The 23,782-nt window shown below is 35.4% G+C and overlaps 1 protein-coding gene across 1 annotated transcript in view; it reads left to right on the plus strand.

Moving 5' to 3' along the window:
- Nucleotides 1–23,782, plus strand: part of LOC140444330 (protein turtle homolog B-like) — a 984,236-nt gene that overhangs the window by 939,321 nt on the left and 21,133 nt on the right. Inside the window, exons 12-14 of the mRNA XM_072536081.1 lie at nucleotides 3,543–3,857; nucleotides 9,672–9,892; nucleotides 22,945–23,145. Of these exons, the coding sequence (XP_072392182.1) occupies nucleotides 3,543–3,857; nucleotides 9,672–9,892; nucleotides 22,945–23,145 (737 nt within the window). The remainder of the gene's footprint in view (nucleotides 1–3,542; nucleotides 3,858–9,671; nucleotides 9,893–22,944; nucleotides 23,146–23,782) is intronic.

The raw sequence follows: 23,782 nt of genomic DNA on the forward strand, positions 1-23,782 counted from the left end.
AGTAGTCATGATTAGGTCTTGATGGAAAAACATGTAGGTGTTTACGAATTAAGCAAATAGTTTCTAAAATAAATAAAGACGGAAGAGTTAAAATCCCGTGATTTTTAAGTAGCTTCTGCAATGTGTTATTCTACTGAGGCCAAAAAGATACCGTATTGCTCTTTTTTGTAATTTAAAAATAACATACATCAGATTTGGCAGCTGTACTAGAACTCCAAAAAGGAAGGCTATATCGAAGATTAGACTCGAACAAAAAAAAATATGTTATTTTGGAAGATGCTAAATTGATTTTCTTCGAAACAGATCTTATTGCATAGCAGGCTGAGGCTAGTTTCTTACTTAACAAATCGATATGAAGGCGATACTGAGCTGGCTGTTATTAAGAAGCAAGGGATAATGCTACTGTCTTATCCACGTTAAAAGAGAGTAAATTAGAGTCGGACCAGGTTTTTATTTTAAGTAGATCAGAAGTTATAGTTGCATAACGAAGTGCAATATTAGAATTCCTCCAGGTAATACTGGTATCATGAGCAAAAAGAAAAATTTTCCCATCGATTTTTAAGTTGGTGATGTCACTTATAAAGATAAAGAAAAGTAGAGGACCCAATACAATGGTTTTGTGAGTAGATTCGGTATCATTTGCTCCAACGAGTTGTTTCCTTTTCCTTAAGTCAGATTTTAACCAATTCAAAGAAATACCTCGAATTCCGTAGAAATTTAGTTTTTTATCAAAATGTCGTGATTTGCACAATCAAAAGCTTTGGCATAGTCTTTGGCATAGAAAATTCACTATGACGTGGCATTTTACCTTTATCTTAAGTGTTTTATAAAAAACTTAATGGCACTTTGACAAATAATGACTCGCACTGCACTTTGACAACTAATAATAAGTAAATTCGTAGTTATGTCTTGACTTTGCCATTGAGTTCACAGCATACCTAGGTACCTGCTTGTTTTGCAAAAAATTAAATACAGATATGGGTATCATTAACAAAATACGTATATTTCGAAAACAGTGTACTTTTTTGATTTGAAATAAGAATACCTTTTTTGTGTAGAATTGAATGTTATTTCATGTTTTTTTCCTAGAATGTTTATACAGGGCAGACAAAAAAATTATTGTCATATTAATGAACCAATGTTTAAGTAGGTGGCACCACCTAATATCAATAGCAAAACTAATATCATTTTCATATTAAGCATACTAAATAATAGCAAAATACCAAATTTCACCTAAATCGGTTAAATAGTTTTCAATGTATCCCTATAAATAATATAAAACAATGTTAATGAATCACCCTGTAGAACGAACACTAGCAACATTTTGCCTAAGCAATTTGAGCTCAAACGCTTTATTTTGATGTCAGCTGCTATCACCCATTAGCTAATGTCCAATTAATTATGGGACACCCTGTATTTTTCTTTGTGATTGGAATAGGAGTAATTTATTGTCCTAGCAAAAATGCATCACTGACTCGGCAAATGTAGTCTAGCGTATTTTGCAATTCCTCATAAAGACTCTCTTTTTCTGCTTCTGGTGTTCCGACTTCATAGCTATGTGTACATACTACATATAACTGTATGTTTTGTTATTAATTTTAGATGTAGTATTATTTATGAAAATTATATAATGGCCATCATATGGAAGTAGCAGGTAACACTATAGCAAATCGAAATGATTGATATCTATTCAACCCAAACGAAAGACCACCTACCATTGAAGAAATTGTCCAAGCCATTAAAAAGTGTTAAAATAATAAATCACCACGAACTGATCAAATTTTCAGTGAGTGAGCCCTACAAAAGTAGTGGCAATGCCCAGCTACAGATATAGCTAGATAATGTGATGCCTAGATATTTAAACTCCATCACTTGTTGTAGTATCTGACCTTCCAGCTCCAATTTACATCTTAGTAAATTTGCTGTTGTAACCATGCATTTTGTCTTTTTTTGGGGAAATAAACTTGTTAAATTTTCTGGCGGTTATATTAAATTGGTGCAGCATACGTTGTAAATCATCTTCACTTTGAGACAGTAGTATTGCGTCCCCTGCATAGTAGATTATTTTAAGTGGTTTTTCTTCCATTTAGTATCCTTTTTAAGTTCTTACTTTTTTTATTATTTCAACCATAGTCAGGTTGAACGATAGAGGACTCAGGGAATGTCCCTGTCTTATCCCATTGCCAGCTTTAAAAAGGTCGGTTAGTTCTTCTTCTACTTTTACTTTTATTGTGTTGTTTTGGTAGATATTTTGGATCGTTTTGATTATTCCTAGAGGTATCTCTCTTGCGTACAGTAAGTGGATAACGTCTTTTAATTTGACCCGGTCAAATACCTTCGTAAGGTCTACGAAACATAGATGGTGGAGTTATTATGGATATTAAAAATCAGAAGATGGCAACAGGTCGCCAGAAACCGAACAGAAATCGCAAGCCAGGATCCACAATGGATTGTCGAGTCAAAGATAATGATGATGATAATGATTCTTTGTCGGAGGGAATGATAATCTCCTATATTTTAATTTGGCTTGTTTCATGGAGAAACATACCCAGTTCTGTTCTAGTTCTTTTTTCTTTATTAACATCGCTGTAGTTTAAAATGCAATCGTTGTATTTTTTTGTCCCTTTCCCTTCTTTCTTGTCTCCTATTTTCTCTCTCTCTCCGATTTTATATTCCTTTCTTCTTCTTCTTTATTTTGTTATATTTATAATGTTTTTGTTTTTCCAGCTCGTAGTCCTTTTTCCTTCGCGTGATTCGACATCTATCAGTCAGTCCAATTCGTAGAAATTTTTCCAAATCTATAATGTCTTCTTTCTTACCCTGAAAAGTTTACTGGCTTTACCACAAAACCTTTCTCTTTTATCCGGACTTGCACGCGCAACACGGACGCTTTAGCTACTTAATCTACCTAAAGTCTACGCATGTAAAGTTGGTAGACAAAATTATTAATAATAGTGTTGATCCGGTTGTTTATTTGTATCCGTTTGTATATACAAAGTCGTATATAGCTATATACTCGATGTTTTTCTATAATAAACCTACTTTAGTATTTAACAATATTTTCGCTAACATCTAATGGCGAACTAAATTCCAAACGTAAATATTCAAAAATATTTATGTTTTGCACGCCACAATATGCTGGCCAGAGCTGATGCTGCGGAACCCATATTAACTTTAGAGGGGCACAAAAATTGGGATCTAAAGACTAAAGCAGAATAAAAAAACTGGCCACGCCTATGATGGAAATGTCATGCCAAAAAAAATTTTGATATCTTTATTTTGGCCTACTTTAAAATTCAGATTTTTATATCCCTTCACATTACTTGCCGCTTTTAATTTACAACTAAAAAGACAAGTAAAACGGTAAAATATTTCTTGTGTTTTGTATGTCTTATTATTCTTATAATTACTTGCAGTATACTATTATTTACTAGACTAAGCAAATATTTTCTAATTTCTGATAAAATAATATAGCAGCTTTATTTTCATGAACAATATAAAACCCTTGTATTCTTGGCGTTACATTTTATATTTTTCAGCAGCACCTCGAATCATCAAACCCACCCCACCGGAAAACTGCACAATTCTACACCAAACACGGTTTTACCTTCAAATAGCGTGTCAAGTAGCAGATCCCTCTGAAAATCCTTTCAATACCTACATAATGCAAGTGTATGATGCCAATACTCGGTTTCTGATTGATACGACGACTTCAAAAAATCCTAGAGACATAACTGTTCGAAATTTATCTGAAGTCCGCGAAGATTTGCTGTTGTTTATTAGAACTATGGACTCAAGATCAGTTACCAGTGAACCTAATATTATTTATGTTCCAGCTGTAAACAGATTTAATGCAGGTAGTACTACTGTGTGATGGTTTGATAGTTTCTGGTTTGGTGGTGGGTTTGAAAGGTTTAGTAGTTGTAGAGAACGTTTATCGATAGTTAAGTATGTTTATTTTGAGTTTTGTTAGTTTCAAAGTATTTATTTTTAACAAATAACCATTAACAATATTATTTTAAATAAAGCAATTGTGTGTATTATCAAAAATTAACGGCAAAATGGTCGAAATAAAAGTTCAAATGTTTTTCGACAAATATGTATTAATGTGTGTAAACATTAAATTGGATCAAAACTGGGATATAATCTCTTCGAGACAAAAGTATTAAGTAACAAAATTCACCAAATACTTTATTTTTTATCAGTGACGTTAGACTGAATTAAAGTAACAAAAACATTTTGATTTACTTTTACCAAGTAAGAAGTTGTTAACATAATCCAATTCGAATTCAATAAAAATGTTGCCTCCCTTTGCTCTAACCACAGTTTTTATAACTTATTCCATTCGTCTAGTCATACTACTACAATTATTATATTAGGCAAACGAGCATAGTTTTTTTAGATCTTCTATAGAAGATCTAAAGAAGATCTTCTATAGAAGATAATTTCTAAGAATTATACAAGTAATTATGCGGCGTCTAACTTTAATGCACTCCACAAATTCTCTATGGTGTTCAGATCCGGGCTTTCAGGTGGCTATCTCATAACCTGTACATTAATTTTAAGAAAGTAGTAGAAAGTACTTGAGTAAAAAGAAAGTTTACGTCGGCAAACTAAGCAAATGTAATAACATACGCAATACAAATGTTCATTGATTGATCTATATAAATAGGTATTAGCTCTGTGTGTTAAGTATCAAAACAAATTGTAAAATATTTTCCTCACGCAAGAAAAAACTCATTAGCGTGAACTTTGATACTATGCAATCTAGCAACTATATACCATTATGAGCACTGGCGCATTTACCAATCTTCTATTATTTAATTCTTTAATCTTGCTTCATTAGACATTGTCCTGGCTGTTTGTTCAAAAATATCTACAGTACGAATCGTAGAAATATGCAGTATGCAGTAGAACTGCGGTAGAACTTTCCTTAACTCGATTGTCTGGGCCTAAACACAAGTTTTCCAAGAAGGCGATCATTTTTTGCATTTGTATAATATGTGTAGATCTTTTTCGTCTTTCGACTTTGTCCTCTTGCTATAGAGTACTTTCTGAATACATTAAAAAGTTTAGCAGTCTGATTTATTGTTGGCTGTTTTCAACTCTCCTATATACAACCTTTGGTTGACTTCTAACAAATTACCTACATAACGCTGGTTGTGACCATGACTAACTATTGCCTGCGCTGTTTCATATTCACTTAAATTTCGTTGACAATTTACGTTTTTAACTGAAATTGGTTGGTTAGTTTAAAGAGGAATTAATTTATTAAACATAACACTAAAATTAACAACCAAAATGATAACAAATAAACTAATTATAACACTAGCAGAAGAACAGCAAGTTTTTAGATGGGAAAAATCATGCACCGATGCTATATTTATCATAAGGCAAGTGCAACAGAAATCACTAGAATATAACAATCCGTCAGATTTATGTTTCGTGGACTTACGAAAGTATTTGACAGGGTTAAATTAAAGGACGTCCACTTATTTTACGCAAGAGCCATACGTCTAGGAATAAACAAAACGGTCGAAAATATCTACCGTAACAACACAATAAAAGTAAAAGTAGGAGAAGAACTAACTGAGCTAATTAAAGCTGGCCATACGATAAGAGAGGGGATTCTCTGAGTCGTTTATTGTTCATCCTGATCACGGATAAAATAATAAAAAAAGTAAGAACCAAAAAAGGATACCAAATGGGAGAAAAACAACTTAAAATAATCTGCTATACAAGCGACGCAATGTTGTAGAACTGCAATTGTACTAAATAGTGTACTTTATTACTTTAAACAATAGGGACGTCCACTTATTGTACGCAAGAGCCATACGTCTAGGAATAATCAAAACGGTCGAAAATATCTACCAGAATAACAAAATAAAAGTAAAAGTAGGAGAAGAACGAACTGAGCTAATTAAAGCTGGCAATACGATAAGAGAGGGGATTCTCTGAGTCATTTATTGTTCATCCTGATCACGGATAAAATAATAAAAAAAAGTAAGAACCAAAAAAGGATACCAAATGGGAGAAAAACAAATTAAATAATCTGCTATACAAGCGACGCAATGCTGTAGAACTACAATTATACTAAATAGTGTCCTTTATTGCTTTAAACAATTGGAAGTAACACTAATTTTTAACTAAATTAAAGGCACCAAGTACAAATATCTTTGATATTATAAATAATACCAGTTGAAAAGTAGATAAATAGAAAGACAAACGAAGGTTAAATCTAAAATTTCAATTACGTATAACAAAGCAAAATGGGGTAAATGAGACTCTTCAATAATATTTCACCACAACTCTTAGGTTGCAGTGAAAAAATATATAAAATGGTTGTCTAGTATTCAGCAAGAGATAGAAAGAATACCAAAAATACAAGTAAATGAGGTAGATATTTTGCATGATGCTTTTAGATGCTGTTTCAGGATAAATGAAATACTCTGCTCGTCAAAAGTTAAGGATATTACTATTATTCAAATAAAATATTTGCCATATAAAATTGTTGGTCACGTCATATTAAATATACTGGACAAACCCTGAAAATAATTTGCATGAATCAAGCCGGAGTTAAGACAAGTGGACATTTATTGTATGGCAACGTGTACTATCTCGGTTAGATAATTGTTTAATATCGACTATTAAAGAATGAATTTTATTGCCTCGTGTAAAGAACCCTAATTTTCTCAACGCTTCAAGTCATTACAAACCGGGTTGTCAATAAAACGGTCATTTGGGTTTGGTGGTTTTATTTACAACCAGAACTTCATTTTGTTCCTGTATACCAGTACTTCAATTCATTCCTGATCAACGATTTTGTACAATAATCGTGCAACGCAAGTGAAAATGTTTCGTAATGGATCAAAACTAGGAGGTCGAAACTTACAACCCCACCCCAGGATCGTTACATTACTTAATCAGCTTAATGAGAATAGAGTCTAAGAATAGAAGATATAAGTTTCAGACGTAATAAGAGTTGTACATTATCGTCACTCCTGTTTACCCTTTATAGTAAACACATTTACCAGGAAGTTTTATCAAGCGGAAGCGAAGGAATAATCGTCAAGAGGTAAGTGATACATAACATTAGATATGCAGACGATACTGTGCTGCTATCAAGAACATCGGACGAGCTTTAACTTTTACCACAGAATATAAATAGATACGGTATAAAGATTGATACCAAGAATATTTATAATAAATATAGTAAAAATGTAATGCAACATATAAATATCACCATTTAAACGGTGAATAATTATTTACAAATACCTGGGAGCTATGATAAACGAGATAAGTGATAAAAATGTCGAGATCCAAAGTCTTATTACCATTCCTATGATCATGTTCATAAAAATAAAGAAATTAATTAATCATCGAAGGAAATATTGGAGAACGAACACTTAGAACAGCTGTAAACAGAGCTTCAGTCACCTTGATGATATCTATTCTCCGATAGGAGAGAAATAGTAAGAACTGAGGAAGATCTTGCACTGATACGAGTACTCGACAAACCACAAAGAGTGACAAAACATAACCAATCTATCTTTTACCTATAAATCTACAATGAATATGGTATGATATACATAGAATACATTACACTTTTGATAAGGTACAATGGCATTTACTATGGTCAATTCTTCTTAATATGAATATTCCGATTCACCTTGTTAAACTACTACAAAATTTGTATGAAAACAATGAAGCAATTGTGAGATTCGAAAACATAGATTCCTGGTGGGGCAAAATTAAGAAAGGCACCAGACAAGGTTGCATATTATCCCCAAGTTTATTTAACCTATATAGTGAACACATGATGAGCCTTGTTCTAGATGAATGGAAAGGAGGCATTTCAGTAGGTGGAGTCTTACATGGATACTCGAAAAACTAAAAAGTTAGCGAGGAACATCATAATCAAGCCTGAAAAGTCCACCGTTGAACATAAGCCTCTTCCTCGTGTTTCCACCCCGTCTATCTTTCTATTTGTTCTCTATTCTATTCTATAGTTTCTATTCTTTCATCGTGTAGGTGGTCGACCTACGCTTGTCTTGTCTTCCCTTGGTCTCCATAACAATCTCCATAATAACCTCTTTGTCCATCGCCCATCCATCATTTTAGCTATGTGTCCTGCCCATCTTCTTATAGTCTGGCTATTCTTTCGATGACGTCAGTCACCTTAATACTCTCCCTTAAGTTTTTGTCCGTCAGGAGAAGTAGTGAGAAACATGAACTACGAATTAATAAAAACAAGACAAAAGTAATGATTATCAATAGAACCAACAACAGAACAGAAAGTCAAAACATTGCTGAATATGAAGGAGTTGAAACTTTTATTTATTTAGACAGCACCGTCAAGAACAATAGAAGCTGTGAACATAAAATTTGACAACGTAAACAGATGGATAAAAACACTATGGCCAACCTAACTAAAATATGGAAAAACACACAACAAAAAACACTAAGATCAATCTTGTACGAACACTGTTTTTTTCAATATTTAGCTATGCTTCTGAAACGTCAACCAGCTGAACAGTATATTCGAAAAAAATCGATGCACTTGAGATGTGGTAATGGAGAAGAATGCTTCGAATTCCTTGGACAGCCAAAAAATAAATGCATCTATTCTTGCAGAGAATAACAATCCATAATGTCTCTTCAATTCCATATATTCAGAAATATTAACATTCTTTGGGCATATAAATTAAATTATTTATATCTGTTAAAACAAAACAACTGTTTCACATTTATGTTTAAAAATGAATTTGGTTTAAACATTTTCTAATAATGTCCTTGTTTTTGACTAGCAGTGTATTGTGTATAAAGCAGTGTATAGCAGACTAGTCACTCGTGAGAAAGAACTATCGATCAATACAGCAGAGATTAACACAGTATTCGAACAGTATTAGAAAGTACCGACGTGGCAATTAACACGAATGAAAATATGCAGCTAGTGTTTACAGGTACCATTACAGACGTACGAGTTAATCAAACATTGCAACCCCATGTTATTATACCCAATGTACAATGTTATTATACCCAAACAAGTTACAAATACAAATGTCCTTGTTTTTGACTAGCAGTGTATTGTGTATAAAGCAGTGTATAGCAGACTAGTCACTCGTGAGAAAGAACTATCGATCAATACAGCAGAGATTAACACAGTATTAGAACAGTATTAGAAAGTGCCGACGTGGCAATTAACACGAATCAAAATAATATGCAGCTAGTGTTTACAGGTACCATTATAGACGTACGAGTTAATCAAACATTGCAACTTTATGTTATTATACCCAATGTACAATGTTATTATACCCAAACAAGTTACAAATTAGTCATCTTATGATAAAAAAGGAGTATTAACGTAAGCGGAACGATATAAAGAAAATTGAATATAAAAATGTAACTAGATTTGTGGTCTTTGGAGCGAAACTAAAGAGGTGGCTTTAGTTTTCAAAATGTTTAACTTAATCTAATGGTAATATCTAAAAATTATTAACCAGATGGTTTTACTTTGAAAATAAAATAACACCTAACATAATAATAGTTGTTATTCACTGAATAGCCCCTTTGTAATTTAGTTTAATACTCCTAATAAATAACTACACTTTTCTAGAAACATAAGCTACATGCAATACAATAATTAATAGTAATTTTTAAATTTGTTTTAGCGTCAACTCCGGTAATCCTGCAAATAACGCCCTTACTCGGTGCTCTAATAGGTGTTGTTGCGGCACTAATTCTAATTGCCATTATTATAGTCGTAGTTATTCGACTACGAGGTGGAGGTGAACGTGACGATAAGGAGTATGATGACGGTGGTCTGGCTTCTACGGGTCGACGCTGTGTAGCTGGTAATAGTGATAAAGCCAGTACGGAACCACTAAACAAGGTAATTTGACTTTGATGATAATTTAATTTTTCTCAAAAATTGTGAAGCAGTTTAACGATATGCGTTGAAGTTAACAAATAGTAATAAAAGGTAGGTAGTTAGTAATTAAAAAGGAAAAATCCTACTATTATAGTAATTAGTGCCTTTGTACGGTTTTGAACATCTTTATTGTTGAGATTTGGTAGAGTTAGCATTTGTTATGCATAAATTATGTGCAAACATAAATAAATAATTTTTAACTTAAAAATCAAACTATGTATTAGTCCGATCGTCAAAGATTTAACCTCCAAAAATCATACAAACAAGTTGAGTTTTGCTGAGAATGTCAATTTTGGGACACCAAAAAAGATGCAAAAAAGTTTACCGCTTTCACCCCCCGGCATCTCCCTTAAACACCTCCTCTTCGCGATGGAAAATGAAAACAATCAATTTATCAAAGATCTGTAGGCCGCAAAAAAACAATATTTTAAACAAAAATGTAGCTGAGATAATAATTTTGAACAAAAATTTTTATTAGCACTTTTTGTTTAGAATGAACCGTTCTCTCAAAAATAACGCTTGAAGAGACCGGTGATTTTTAATGTGTTACGCGCGCGAAATATATTTTAAATAAAATTTGTATCAGCTCAACGGTAGAAATTCGATCTCTTTTGATTAGAGTTTTCTATAAAATATCAATATACGTTTTAAAGGTGAAAAGTGCATCTTTCGTATGCAATTTCTGTATTTAGCCTCAAATGAAGTCGTTTTTCATAAACGTGTTTGTTTGGGAAAGTATGTAGTATTGATTTACACATTTTACATTTAATATTTTTATTACTGTATTATATTATGATCTTGTTTAATTATATATTTTAATTATTTATTTACTCTAACAGATTAGAGTATATTGTTATGAATTTATTAATTGTTATGTCTTTAATTTATAATGTCTTTACTAATTTATTATATTGTTCCTACTTTAATTTATTAAAAGGCACGATAATTTATATAAGTTTATTTCTCACTAAATAATACACATAATTTATTTAGGCGAGCGTAACAAAAATATCGCGAGCGCGAATCTTCTTTATTAACTGTTCCTTCCAAATAAAATGTCCTTTATATATGCCATTGCCTTTACGCTAGAATCATCGAACAACCTTCTCGATTAGTGGCGAAATTATAACGGTAAGGCAAACGGGTATTTTTACATCGGCTCGACCGTTTCTGGAAGGTCCATTCAGGTAAATTTCTGCCGGCTAATAGAATACTCTCGTAAAATCTAAAAACAGAACACATTAGTCATAATATTTACGGTTATTTTAGGCCAGGATAATTATCGTAACATTGCCCCCCTCTTAAAAGATGGTTCCTCCTGGAACCTTGTCGGGACTGAAACCGGAACTGTATGCTGGTATCGGCAACTGGACCCTCTTTTACAACTTCCAGTTGTATAAAAATGACAAGGGACGGTTTTCTCTCCGCACCAGTAACTATGCGGATTGCAACAGACTAACACCTGGACTTCGGTGTCTTTAAAGATCTCCTCCACCATATTTCGGATAACCCTCCAATCTAATTGGCGGCACTCCAACTTTGGCATGGCTAACTTTTGCACGTCGGACTCTAGTACGTGCTCTCTCAATTGAAGTAAGGCTTCCCACACATCTCGGTAGGTAGGTTGGTCACGGGCAGTGTCTTTTGTTACCAGGTAGAAAAGGTAACGTGATGCATCTTGGAGTTTCAAGGTTTTACCGGGAGCTGGCACCTGGCATTGAAGTTCTGCAACTCGACCAAACTTCCTTCGAAAGACGGATGCCAACCCTGGTGCGTCTTTGATACTGGCCGGGATGGTAAGGGCCAGCGAGTAGTCATCGGGGAGCGCGAGTAGATCTTGCTTTTCTTCAGTGGTAACACCATGTCTTGCTTTACCGGTACCTCCATAGGCACCCATGAATTCCTCAAACGTGAGGTCAGACACGTCTTGGACTTGGTTTACTTCCACTTCTTCATCTACGTCGTGGTCACCTTCGAAAGACGCCAGCCGGTTATGGTGTACTATCATCGGCTTTCCCCTCGGAATCTTGCTTATTCGGTAGATGACATCGTTGATCTTCTCCATGATGAGGTATGGACCTTCCCAAAACTGCTGCAATTTGGGAGAACAACCTTTTCGCTTCTTGGGATTATACAGCCATACTTTGTCGTTCTTCTTAAAGCAACCCTTTTCGGCTTGTGTATCGTACCGTTTCTTCATTCGGTCGCTAGCGATCTGAAGGTGGGAACGGACCAACTCATGTACATCGTCCATTCTTCTTCGTAATTCGATCACATAATCTTCACCTGCTACATCTTCTCCAGGTCGACACCCAAATTCTAGATCACAAGGTAGTCGCATTTCGCGTCCGAATAGGACTCTGGCTGGTGTCTGGCCCGTTGATTCGTTAACAGCAGATCTGTAGGCCATTGTGAAGAACGGAAGGTATTGGTCCCAGTCTCGCTGATGATCGGACACCATCTTTGTCAAATACTTGCCAACTGTCCTATTCATTCGTTCTACCATACCATCCGATTGCGGATGATACGCGGTAGTTCTTGTTTTCTTCATGCCTAGTCTATCACATATTCCTTGGAATAGATCACTTTCAAAGTTCCTGCCTTGGTCACTATGGATCTCCAAAGGCACTCCAAATCGGCTGATATATTCTTGGATCAACTTATCTGCAACGGTGGCGGCCTTCTGGTCTGGAAGTGCATAAATCTCGACCCACTTAGTGAAGTAATCCATTACTACCAACATGTACTTGCCCCCATTTTCACTTTCTGGAAATGGCCCTGCAATGTCCAAAGCTATTCTTTCAAACGGGCTTCCAACATTATATTGTCTCATAGGAGCTGTCCTTTTCCGGTGAGGCCCGTTACTCGTAGCACAAATAGTACATTTCTTACACCAGTCTTTTACGTCGTCGGAACTGTTCATCCAATAAAACCGTTCCCGAATTCGCTGAAGGGTTTTCCTTACACCAAAATGCCCTCCCGATGGACTGTCGTGTAACTGACGAAGTACTTCGGCTATTCTGCTCTTTGGGATCACCAACTGTCTTCTTTTCTCTGAACCGTCATCATTTTCCAGGACTCGTTTGAGCAAGCCATCTTCGATGATAAATGAGTCCCACTGGGCCCAATACGTCTTAACTACTGAGCATAGGTTTGATATTTCCTGCCAAGGTGGTCGACGGTTTTCCTCTTTCCATTTTCGGATTTTCTGTATAACTGGATCTCTCTCTTGTTCTTCCCTTATCTTAGTAGGCGTCCAGTCGTCGTTGACAATCGTCGTTCTTAGCACTGCTGCTTCCTTGGATTCCGTTTTGTTGCAGTGAGGACACTCTGCTGGGCATGGCCTTCTGGAAAGAGAATCAGCGTTTCTGTGGCTAACTCCGGCTCGGTGCTCAATCTTAAAATCGTATTCTTGGAGTCGTTCGATCCACCTGGCTATCTGACCCTCTGGATTCTTAAACTGCATCAACCACTTAAGGGCGGCATGGTCGGTTCGGATTAGAAACTTTCTGCCATAGAGATATTGATAGAAGTGCTCTACTGATTTCACTACTGCCAGAAGTTCTCTTCTCGTGACGCAATAATTCCGTTCAGGTTTTGAAAGAACTTTACTAAAATATCCGAGGACTCGTTCCTGTCCTCCTTGAATCTGAGACAGCACTCCTCCAATTCCCACATTACTTGCATCCGTATCTAAGATGAACTCTCCTTCTGGCAGTGGATACCCTAAAATTGGTGCTGTTATTAAATGTTTTTTCAACGTTTCAAAGGCATTTTGGCAGTCTATATCCCAGCGGTATTCTCTTGCTTCCTCTGTAAGTCGCGTTAATGGCTTAGCGATATCTGCAAACTTCTTAATAAACCTCCGGTAGTAAGTACATAGTCCAAGAAAACTTCTCACTTGATGTTTGTCAGTTGGTTTTGGCCATTCCTTAATGGAATCGATTTTTCCCTTATCCACGGCCACTCCTTCTTTACTGACTATATGACCCAGATAATTGACTTTACCTTGAAATAGCTGGCACTTCTTGGGGTTTAGCATCAATTGGGCAGCTTTAAGTCGATTAAAAACGTTTTCTAAATTCCTCAAATGATCTTCGAATGTCTCCCCCAAGACGATTATGTCATCTAAATAAACCAGGCATGTTTTCCAAGATAACCCTCTCAACACATTTTCCATAAGCCTCTCAAATGTCGCAGGAGCATTACAAAGTCCAAATGGCATAACGTTGAATTGCCACAATCCAGATCCTGTGGTGAAGGCTGTCTTTTCTTTATCTACTGGGTCCATTTCTACCTGCCAGTATCCAGACTTCAAATCCAAAGTAGAAAACAATTTACTTCCAGCCAATGTGTCCAATGTGTCATCGATCCGAGGCAGAGGATAACTATCCTTCTTGGTAACGTTGTTCAGCAAACGGTAATCCACACAGAACCTCGTCGTTCCGTCTTTCTTCTTAACCAGGACCACCGGAGAGACCCATGGGCTCGTAGAAGGTTCTATCACCCCGTCTTTCTTCATTTCCTGAACAATCGTTTCAGCTTCCTCTCTTTTCGCCTGTGGTAATCGTCGAGCTGTTTGACGAATTGGCTTAGCATTACCAGTATCAATTTTATGCTTAACAACGGTAGTTCTTCCCGTCTTTCCTCCTTTCGGTACGAAAATATCACGATACTGCCGAAGAAATTCCCTTAATTTCCTTTTCTCCATCTGATTTAGAGACTGTCCTGCAACTGCAACCATTTGGTCGAATTTGTCGTTGGAATTATCAGATGTTGTCGCCTGACGGATTATGGATGTCACAGGTACACAAGTTCCTACTTTTGTCTCTTTCTTTATGGTCACTGGGTAGTCGTTGACATTGATAAGTCTCACAGGAATTTCTTTAGCCGAAGTCACCAATTCCTTTCCAATTATGATTCCACGGCCAACCTCATCGTCGTGGTTCCAAGGCTCCATCATAACAGGTCTCCCTTCGTCTACAATTCCCTGTAGTCGCGCTACTATGATCGTTTCGCTTCTCGCAGGCACGACTGTATCTTCTGTAATGGCTGCTTGCACAGTGTTGTCATTATGTGGATGGAGAAATACCTCCTCGTTGCCAACTTTGATTACCTTATTCTTAAAATCCAATTGGAATCCATGCATATTCATTACGTCCATTCCTAATATAACATCCTCTTCGATGTCAGCAACTATAACAGTATGGACAAACTTTTCTGCCCCAATTCCCAATTGTACCTGGATTTCTCCATGAATGTTGGCATTTTCACCTGTAGCGGTCCGAAGTCGTAACCTCGTTGGTAACAGTTTCTTTCGGCTGTTTATAACTGTCGGGCGTATAATGGTTCTGGTCGCTCCGGTATCCACCAACAACGTATGCTTTTTACCATTTATGTCTCCATCTACATATACACTATCTTCACGACATTTCAAAGAAGCTATTAGTATGAGAGGGTCTTTGGAAAAGTTCTGGGTCGAAGCTGCCCCCCTAAGGCTGACCCGTTCTAGTTTTCCTGATGGTGAGTTTCTTGATTTGCGTCGTACCTAGGGTGCTTACAGGAGCTTCGTACGTGTCCTATTTCGCCACAATTCCAGCATCTGATGGTCTTCGTTTTCTTGTATGTCATGCTTTTCATCATATTAACGAGCTGGTCAAGTTTATCTTCATCTCCTTCCTCTTTTACAGTCCTAACTTTACTGTACCCGCCAGAGGCCTGCGTAGCTGACTCGTATTCGAGGGCGGCGGATAGGACATCAACCAGCGTCTTGTGACGAGCTAATCGTAGTGTTCTCTGCATTTCATGATCACGAAGACCATCAATAAACGTTTGAACGGCCAATTTTTCCATCATGTCTTCGGGAGCTGTTGGATAAGCATATCGTACTAATCTGGCAATATCTACCTCATATTCTTGAAGAGCCTCATCTTTCTTCTGTCTACGATTTTTGAGCTGCGACTGATATACATGCTCCAAATGTTCGTGGCCATATCGCATATTTAACCTCTTCTTCAGTTGTTCGAAATCATCGGTCTCCTCTACGGCTATGGTCTGAAGCACATCTAAGGCATCTCCTCGAAGAGCGATAGTCAGGTTTACAGCCTTTTCTTTTTCAGACCATCCATTTGCTCTTGCGGCTGATTCGAACTGTTTCATGTAGTTGTTCCATGATGATTTTCCGTCGAAAGTTGGGACTTTAACATGAATAGAACCTCCACTTCCTTCAAATTTCGGCCGTGTCTCCAACTTACATTTCGTCTCGTCTTCTTTTATCTCCACTGTAATCGGATTGTTACCTCTCTCTGCTGTCCCTGTTTCCTCCATCTTCCTTTCCATCTCTTTCCATATCTTTTCTTCGAAGGCCAACATATCGGCAGCAACTTGGTTTTTTAACGAAGACACTCTATCGTCAAGAGCAGATATCTCTGAAGTGACTTTAGAGATGTTAGCAGAAACTTTGCTTTCCAGAGAAGAAATCTCGTTAGAAACTTTGCTTTCTAAAGAAGCGATGTCGCCGGAAACTTTGGCTACATCACCAGAAACTTTGGCTACATCACCAGAAACTTTGGCTACATCACCAGAAACTTTGGCTACATCAGAAGAAACTTTCGAAATATCGTCAGAAACTTTGTTCTCCAATTTCGAAATCGACGAGATGACAGCGTCTTCAAATATATAAGTCTCTGGATCTAGACCTTCTTCTAGCAAAGCGTTCTTTAGTCGTTGGACTAACTCAGCCTTTTTTCCGGTGGAAGCTAATTCTCTGTCTTCAAGATGTCTTCTTAAATTAGTCACTGTCAGCTCATAAATCGTAGCCATTTTCACAATTTATTTTATATTCACTTGTATTATTATTATAAGTCTAATTTATGTTCGATCTCACTCTGACACCATTTGTTATGAATTTATTAATTGTTATGTCTTTAATTTATAATGTCTTTACTAATTTATTATATTGTTCCTACTTTAATTTATTAAAAGGCACGATAATTTATATAAGTTTATTTCTCACTAAATAATACACATAATTTATTTAGGCGAGCGTAACAAAAATATCGCGAGCGCGAATCTTCTTTATTAACTGTTCCTTCCAAATAAAATGTCCTTTATATATGCCATTGCCTTTACGCTAGAATCATCGAACAACCTTCTCGATTAGTGGCGAAATTATAACGGTAAGGCAAACGGGTATTTTTACATCGGCTCGACCGTTTCTGGAAGGTCCATTCAGGTAAATTTCTGCCGGCTAATAGAATACTCTCGTAAAATCTAAAAACAGAACACATTAGTCATAATATTTACGGTTATTTTAGGCCAGGATAATTATCGTAACAATATTATTTATTTCTATTCAGTAAATTCTCATTGTTATACTGGCTAACACGTGACAATCTGTTTATATATTCAGAGAAATTCACTTGTTGGTAGACTATCAAATTTCTGCGGAATTGTATACGCAATTTGGTAGTACAGCTAGGCTACCGTTTTAAAGCTCTGATTTATAAGGGTTCGCTTCCTGTAGCCACCCCTTAGAATTTTTAGGTGCCAATTTTTATCCTTACAAATGCTAACAAAGATCAGATCGAAATGAGATATCGTACTGTAAACATCTCCAGTTTATCGAAGACGTGAGCGTCCTTACAGATAACATTAATGAGTTACGCCAGGTATTTTCTTACTTACTTACTCCGTGGCGTTACAACCCTTCGTGGGTTTTAGCCGACTCGACAAGTGTTTTCTGTCTTGAGCAACCTCCATCCAATTCTCCACGCCCATAGTGTTTAGGTCTCCTGCTATATTATCTCGCCACCGGAGACGAGGGCGTCCGCGTGGTCTCCTTCCAGTTGGGACTTCCTCCCACACCAGTCTTACTGTTCGTTCGTCAGAATGTCTTCTGATGTGTCCTGCCCATTGGAGTCTTCTGGACTTTATTTCTTTTATGATGTTGGCGTCTGGGTAAAGTTCTTCAATCTCTTTGTTAGTTCTTATCCTATATTGTCCTGATGCTTCATCCAGCACAGGGCCAAAGATCTTCCTTAGGATTTTTCATTCCCAAACACATAGTCTCTCTTCGTTTGCCTTTGTTATCGTCCACGTTTCGCTTCCATACATCACAACAAATCTTGTTAATTGTTTCGATTTTATAAGGTTTTGTAGGGCAAAAATACATCTGTTGCCGGCCTGGACCCTGTTGTTTATTTCTTGTGATCCGTTATTGTCTCCAGTTATTGTTGTTCCAAGATACTTGAATTCTTTAACGCGCTCAAAGTTAAAGTCATCGATGGTGATGTTCTGACCGATTCTGTCTCTGCTTTGGTTATTGCGGTATTTTCGTGATTTTTAAATTAATTACTAATTTATTCAAAATCAAAATATTATACTTTTTTTTTCGTTATTATTCTAATCATTTAACCAGCGACCTCAATAAGTTTTACACAAAACATTTGGCCACTTCTTTAATTTCTTCTTTAAAAAAAGGTCCTTCGAATTTTTTGCATTGTTTTAACTTAGTTTACATAATTAAATTTGGTCATCTTTACATAAAAAATTTTAAATTTATTTCTCCTTTTATAATTTACTTATATGTAGGTACTTTTACGTATTTTGATTGTTATCATGCATTGATTATAGATAAAGTATATCACCTTTATCACTTATTAATATTGTAATACATTTTCGTGTTAACTGATTTTTGTGAATTATTTTTATTCAATTTTAATCATACTTTCCAACTTATTCTGTACGTCTTGTGTGTCTTACTATATCTACTTACCTTTGTTATCGATATTTTCACTTGTTTGCAATTGATTTTGTTTAAAACAAAATAACACATTCGCTTCTTTAACTCAAGATCATTTATTTGTGTTGATTTATTTTTAATTTATGTTTGCATTGTCTTCTTTTTCGTTTGTTCTTAGTTCTTTTCACCTTACAATGTCCAACAAAATAAACCAAGCCAACGTTTATTAAACGTAGATTAAAGGAGGCCTATGCAAAGCATTCAAACATGAAAACCATACACTTTAATTATCATTCATAGCCAGGGCAGATGAAAATCGAAGCCATTTATCGATATTCTCATACATCTCACAACCTCGTGTCCATTTAATTCATTGACTTCTACTAATCAATCTCGATCATCTTCGTATCATTTCAATATTTCAGTAAAATATCTGTTACCTCTGGTTTTGTCAGTGCCACAAAGCACACTAAGATAAGTAATCAAGGTGTTAAAAGTGTCTTGTGTTCTGGTTTTCACCCTTTATATAAATGTTTGTTTTTTATGACTAAACGGTCTCAAGAACTTTCTCGTTGGTTAAACAACATAATTCTTGTGTACACTGCTTGATTTTACCTCTTTTCGTCGCTCCATTTCTTCGCACAAATATAAGGTCCGCAAATCACGGCATCGCATTTTTCTTTATTTGTTAAATAGCCGTCAAATCTTGCTCCTTTAGACAAATTTTACTAGAGAACCACATTTAATGTCCACCTTTAATGGAATTTTATGGTATGGGTTTTGAAGATTATAATTTAACAATGGAAATTCAATAGTGACCCGTCAATGAGAGTGATAAATTTTATTGATCTCATGAGAATCATTAAAATGGTAAAAATCGCACAACGTTTATTATTTAACACCTTTTTAAAAACTAACTTTATTTGCGGCATACTACAAAAATTGCATACAAAAGCTGCACTCTTTACATCTAAAACGCAATTTAATTTTTGTCGATAGGACAATCCGATCAAAAGATATCGAATTTTTACCGTCAAGTTGATACAAATTTTATTTAAAAAATTGATTTCGAGCGCGTAACTGACATTCAAAATCACCGGTCGCTTCAAGCGTTGTTGCTAAGAGAACTGTTTATTCTACACAAAAAGTGCTAATTAACATTTTTGTTCAAAATTATCACAGCTACATTTTCTATTTGAAATATATTTTTCTACAGCGTACAGATTTTTAATAAATCGATATTTTCCGTTTTCCCTCCTACGAGGGGGCTTTAGGAGGTAGTTGTAGGGTAAAAGTGGTAAACTTTTTGGGGTCCCAAAATTGACATTCTCATCAAAATTTAGCTTGTTCGTATGATTTTTAGAGGTTCAGTGGTACTTTCTTCTCTGACGACTGGAATATATTACAATTTTAACACCATGTCAAAAAATTGACGGTACAAAGAATACCTAAACAAATACTTTTTTATTATTAAAACCCCAGTAGTAATCTTATGCTTATTGCTATCTTATCATTGCTATGATCAATAAAAAAGTTAGCTCTATCCTAATTTAATACTGTAGGAGACTTATCTAGGGTATATTCACCAATAATACTTGGGGTCTAATGCATACTAACATTACTTAGTAACGTGTAAACTTCAGCCGCACCTTGCTCTGCTTTTACAACTTATCACACTAACTTAAATGGCATCTTCTTAAGTCTTCTTATAAGAACAAAAAGAGAAATCAAACGATTTCTACCTAGCGAAACCGAATTCAAATTTTTCCCACTGTGCTTTCTAAAACTTGCAAAGCAAACAGCTTGATAAATTACTCGGCAAGGGAATCTAAAATTGCATTCCACATGCCGTGCATCATGGTCAAAATTCGTAGTGAATTCAGTTTCTGGTACTCCAAACGGAGTAAAGTAATAAAACATAATGACGGTATTAGATTTTTGTCTTGATACAGAGCAGCGACAGCCGCTTATACGTATTTCGACCTCTTTGGGTCTCCTCAGAGCGGTATAGCCACTACTCTGAACCAAAACAAAAATCTTTCCCGTTTTTGACAAAAATTTTGACCATGATGAACGGCATGTGGAATGCAATTTTAGATTCCCTTGCCAAGTAATTTATCAAGCTGTTTGCTTTGCAAGTTTTAGAAAGCACAGTGGGAAAAATTTGAATTCGGTTTCGCTAGGTAGAAATCGTTTGATTTCTCTTTTTGTTTTTAGATGGTGTAGTTACGTCCGTATATAGTTATTTTGATAACTATTGCCCAGGACGGGAAAGATTTTTGTTTTGGTTCAGAGTAGTGGCTATACCGCTCTGAGGAGACCTAAAGAGGTCGAAATACTTATAAGCGGCTGTCACTGCTATGTATCAGGACAAAAATCTAATACCGTCATTATGTCTTCTTATAAGGTTGGCGTTGTGTATGAAATTATGTCCTTGACATTCACATGGTTGGAGAGCCGTTATTCATGGAGGTCTCACTGAAGATAATAGTTTTTGAAGTCGCAGATGCTCCTTAACACTACTACTGATATTAATACATATTGATATACGGGATACATCCCCATAGCTTTATACCGTATATCAATATCTGTTTAAGGTATTGCTTATACAATAACAATTTGTTGTTGGTAGACAGAGCCGAATTTTTCCATCAAATAGTACATCTTTCTGAATTTAATTCCTAATTATTCCTTATTATTCCTTTTTTTTCTAAATAAGCACTTTCCAGTGTAGCTTTGAATCTAATTCCATACCCACATATTTTGCCGTATTTACATAAGATATTTGATTCATATAAATACTGACTGGCAGAGGCGCACCCAGGGGGGGGGGTGTTGGGGGTTAAACCCCCCCCCCCCCCAGGGCCCTATTCCGACACTGTTACTCACACATTTTAAGTACTCAAAATGGAGGTAACATCATAAAAAAAATTTCGGCGACCAACCAAAACCCCCCCCCCAGAGGCAAATTCTGGGTGCGCTACTGCTGACTGGAATATGTTGTTTTCTTTTGTTAGTAAAATTAACATAAACAGATTTTGTTAAATTTAATTTAATTTAATACTTCGTCCCATGATCCAGATGTTAATTTGTTCAGCAGACGTTTGTAGTTTGGTTAATGCTTCCTCGTGGTTTTTACCGACTGCTAAAATGCATATGTCGTCTACAAATGTCGCAATTGTGTTAGGTTCTAATGCTGGGTTATCGCTGGCATAGAGCCTGTATAGCACTGGTTCCAGGAAATTTCCGTGGAAACAATGTCTCTGTATGGGCATACATAGAGACATAGAGACATTGTCTCAGGGTCAACAGCAACCCCCATTGGGAGACTTTCGTTGCAGAGTATCTGTTAAAAACTTTAACATCACACCATACTTTTAACAAAAATGTAATAAATAACAAATGTATCATTTTAAGAGGTGTTACCCAAATATTTAGTAGCTTGAGTCATGTATACCTGGTAAATACAGTGATGATGGACTTATTCGTCTGTGATGTAGCCCGAAAGGGTCTTTTTATTATATACGTTTTAAAAAGTTTTTAAATAAAACTAAGTAAAATCTTTTTCTTATACAAATTGCATCAGTATTTTTCTTCTTAACTTTTCTTTTTTTCTTGAAATTGTTTATTTTAATAAATATTTCATTTTTTTAACGATTCAAAATAACGGTTCAATAAGGCAATAGTATTTTTAAATTTTTTATTTTGACTTAATGTTTGGAGTTTGTAGTTTTATTAGCATTTTGTGTGAGAGGAATAAAGCCAATTATTAATCCGTTGATATTTGTATTCACCAAAATTCCGACTTCGTATACATTGGACAACTGGATTAAACAATATGCATCAGTTTCCATGAACATTTCGGTAACCTATTTCACCAGATTATCCACATTATCTTACACCCATAGTTAGGATAAGTTATATTTAATTTTTTGGCTTCTAAAATACGTCCAGAAATATTTAACAGTCAAACCAACATAATATAATGATGATTTTCTTTGTTACAATTATTTTTTGTATGCTTTTTTAAAGTTTATAATCGGCTATACATTTTAGATTCATATATTATTTAAATTAATAAATACCTATAATACTATTTTAACCAAGAGATTTATTTTGAAAAATATGGTTTTAAATCAACAATATACTTAATATAGTTTACTTTCAAGTACACACCTTATTTATATACAAAAGAAATTTCAGTTTAAAAAACGTTAGTTGAAATTTTTTAATTTATCTCCTATAAATTCATATTTTCAATTACCCACAGGATCTCAACGATAGCGTGGATAGCTTAGAAGAAAAAAATCCGGACATTATCCCTCAAAATAATGCTGACGACGAATATCAAGACGAAGAGAGGGCTTTCGAGAGGCTAAATAATACCACAATGAGAGTTTACAATAGGATGCAGAGTCCGAGCAGTCAATTGAAAAACAATGGCTCTTACGAAGGATACGGCGCCAAAATGGTAAGTTGCCTGTTTGCTAAATACAGTGCTGGCTTCAAAAATACGACTTTAGCTCAGTAGCATGTGTTAAAATTTAGTTTTTTATTTAATGTAATAGAAACTGAGGCAGTGGTCTAAAACACAGCGAAAATATAGGAAATATGCCATAAATATACAACCGTTTGTAAGAAATAAGAAAAGAAAATTAAATAGAAATATAAAAAACAGTTAATAAAGATATTTATTAAATGAATCTTAAAAAACTGTGCTTCTGGTTCCAGGACTGATATTTGTGCGTTTCTTAGCCAATAATGCAAGGTGGCTGAGTGGTTAGATCAACGTCTCTTTGTGTGGTTCCTTTAAAATTTTCTCTAAAAGTCCTAAACCTCTCAATTTCTTACTTTTTTCGTCAGCTATTATCCCATCTTTCTTTTCTTCTATCCTTGTTTAACACCACTCAGTATAACATAGCTTCGATCATTTCTCCTATATTTACTAGTCTGGTTCTGTATCACTCGTAGATTGACCTAATCAGGTTAAAAACTTTCTTCATAAGTCCATACTCGTAATAGAATCGCTAACATTTGTCTTCTCTTTATACGTATTTTTCGAATAAACATTACGTTTATGTCCTTTTGTGCATGAAAGCCTGCTTGGT

The sequence above is a fragment of the Diabrotica undecimpunctata genome, chromosome 6 (assembly GCF_040954645.1).
Source record: "Diabrotica undecimpunctata isolate CICGRU chromosome 6, icDiaUnde3, whole genome shotgun sequence".
Lineage (NCBI taxonomy): Eukaryota > Metazoa > Arthropoda > Insecta > Coleoptera > Chrysomelidae > Diabrotica > Diabrotica undecimpunctata.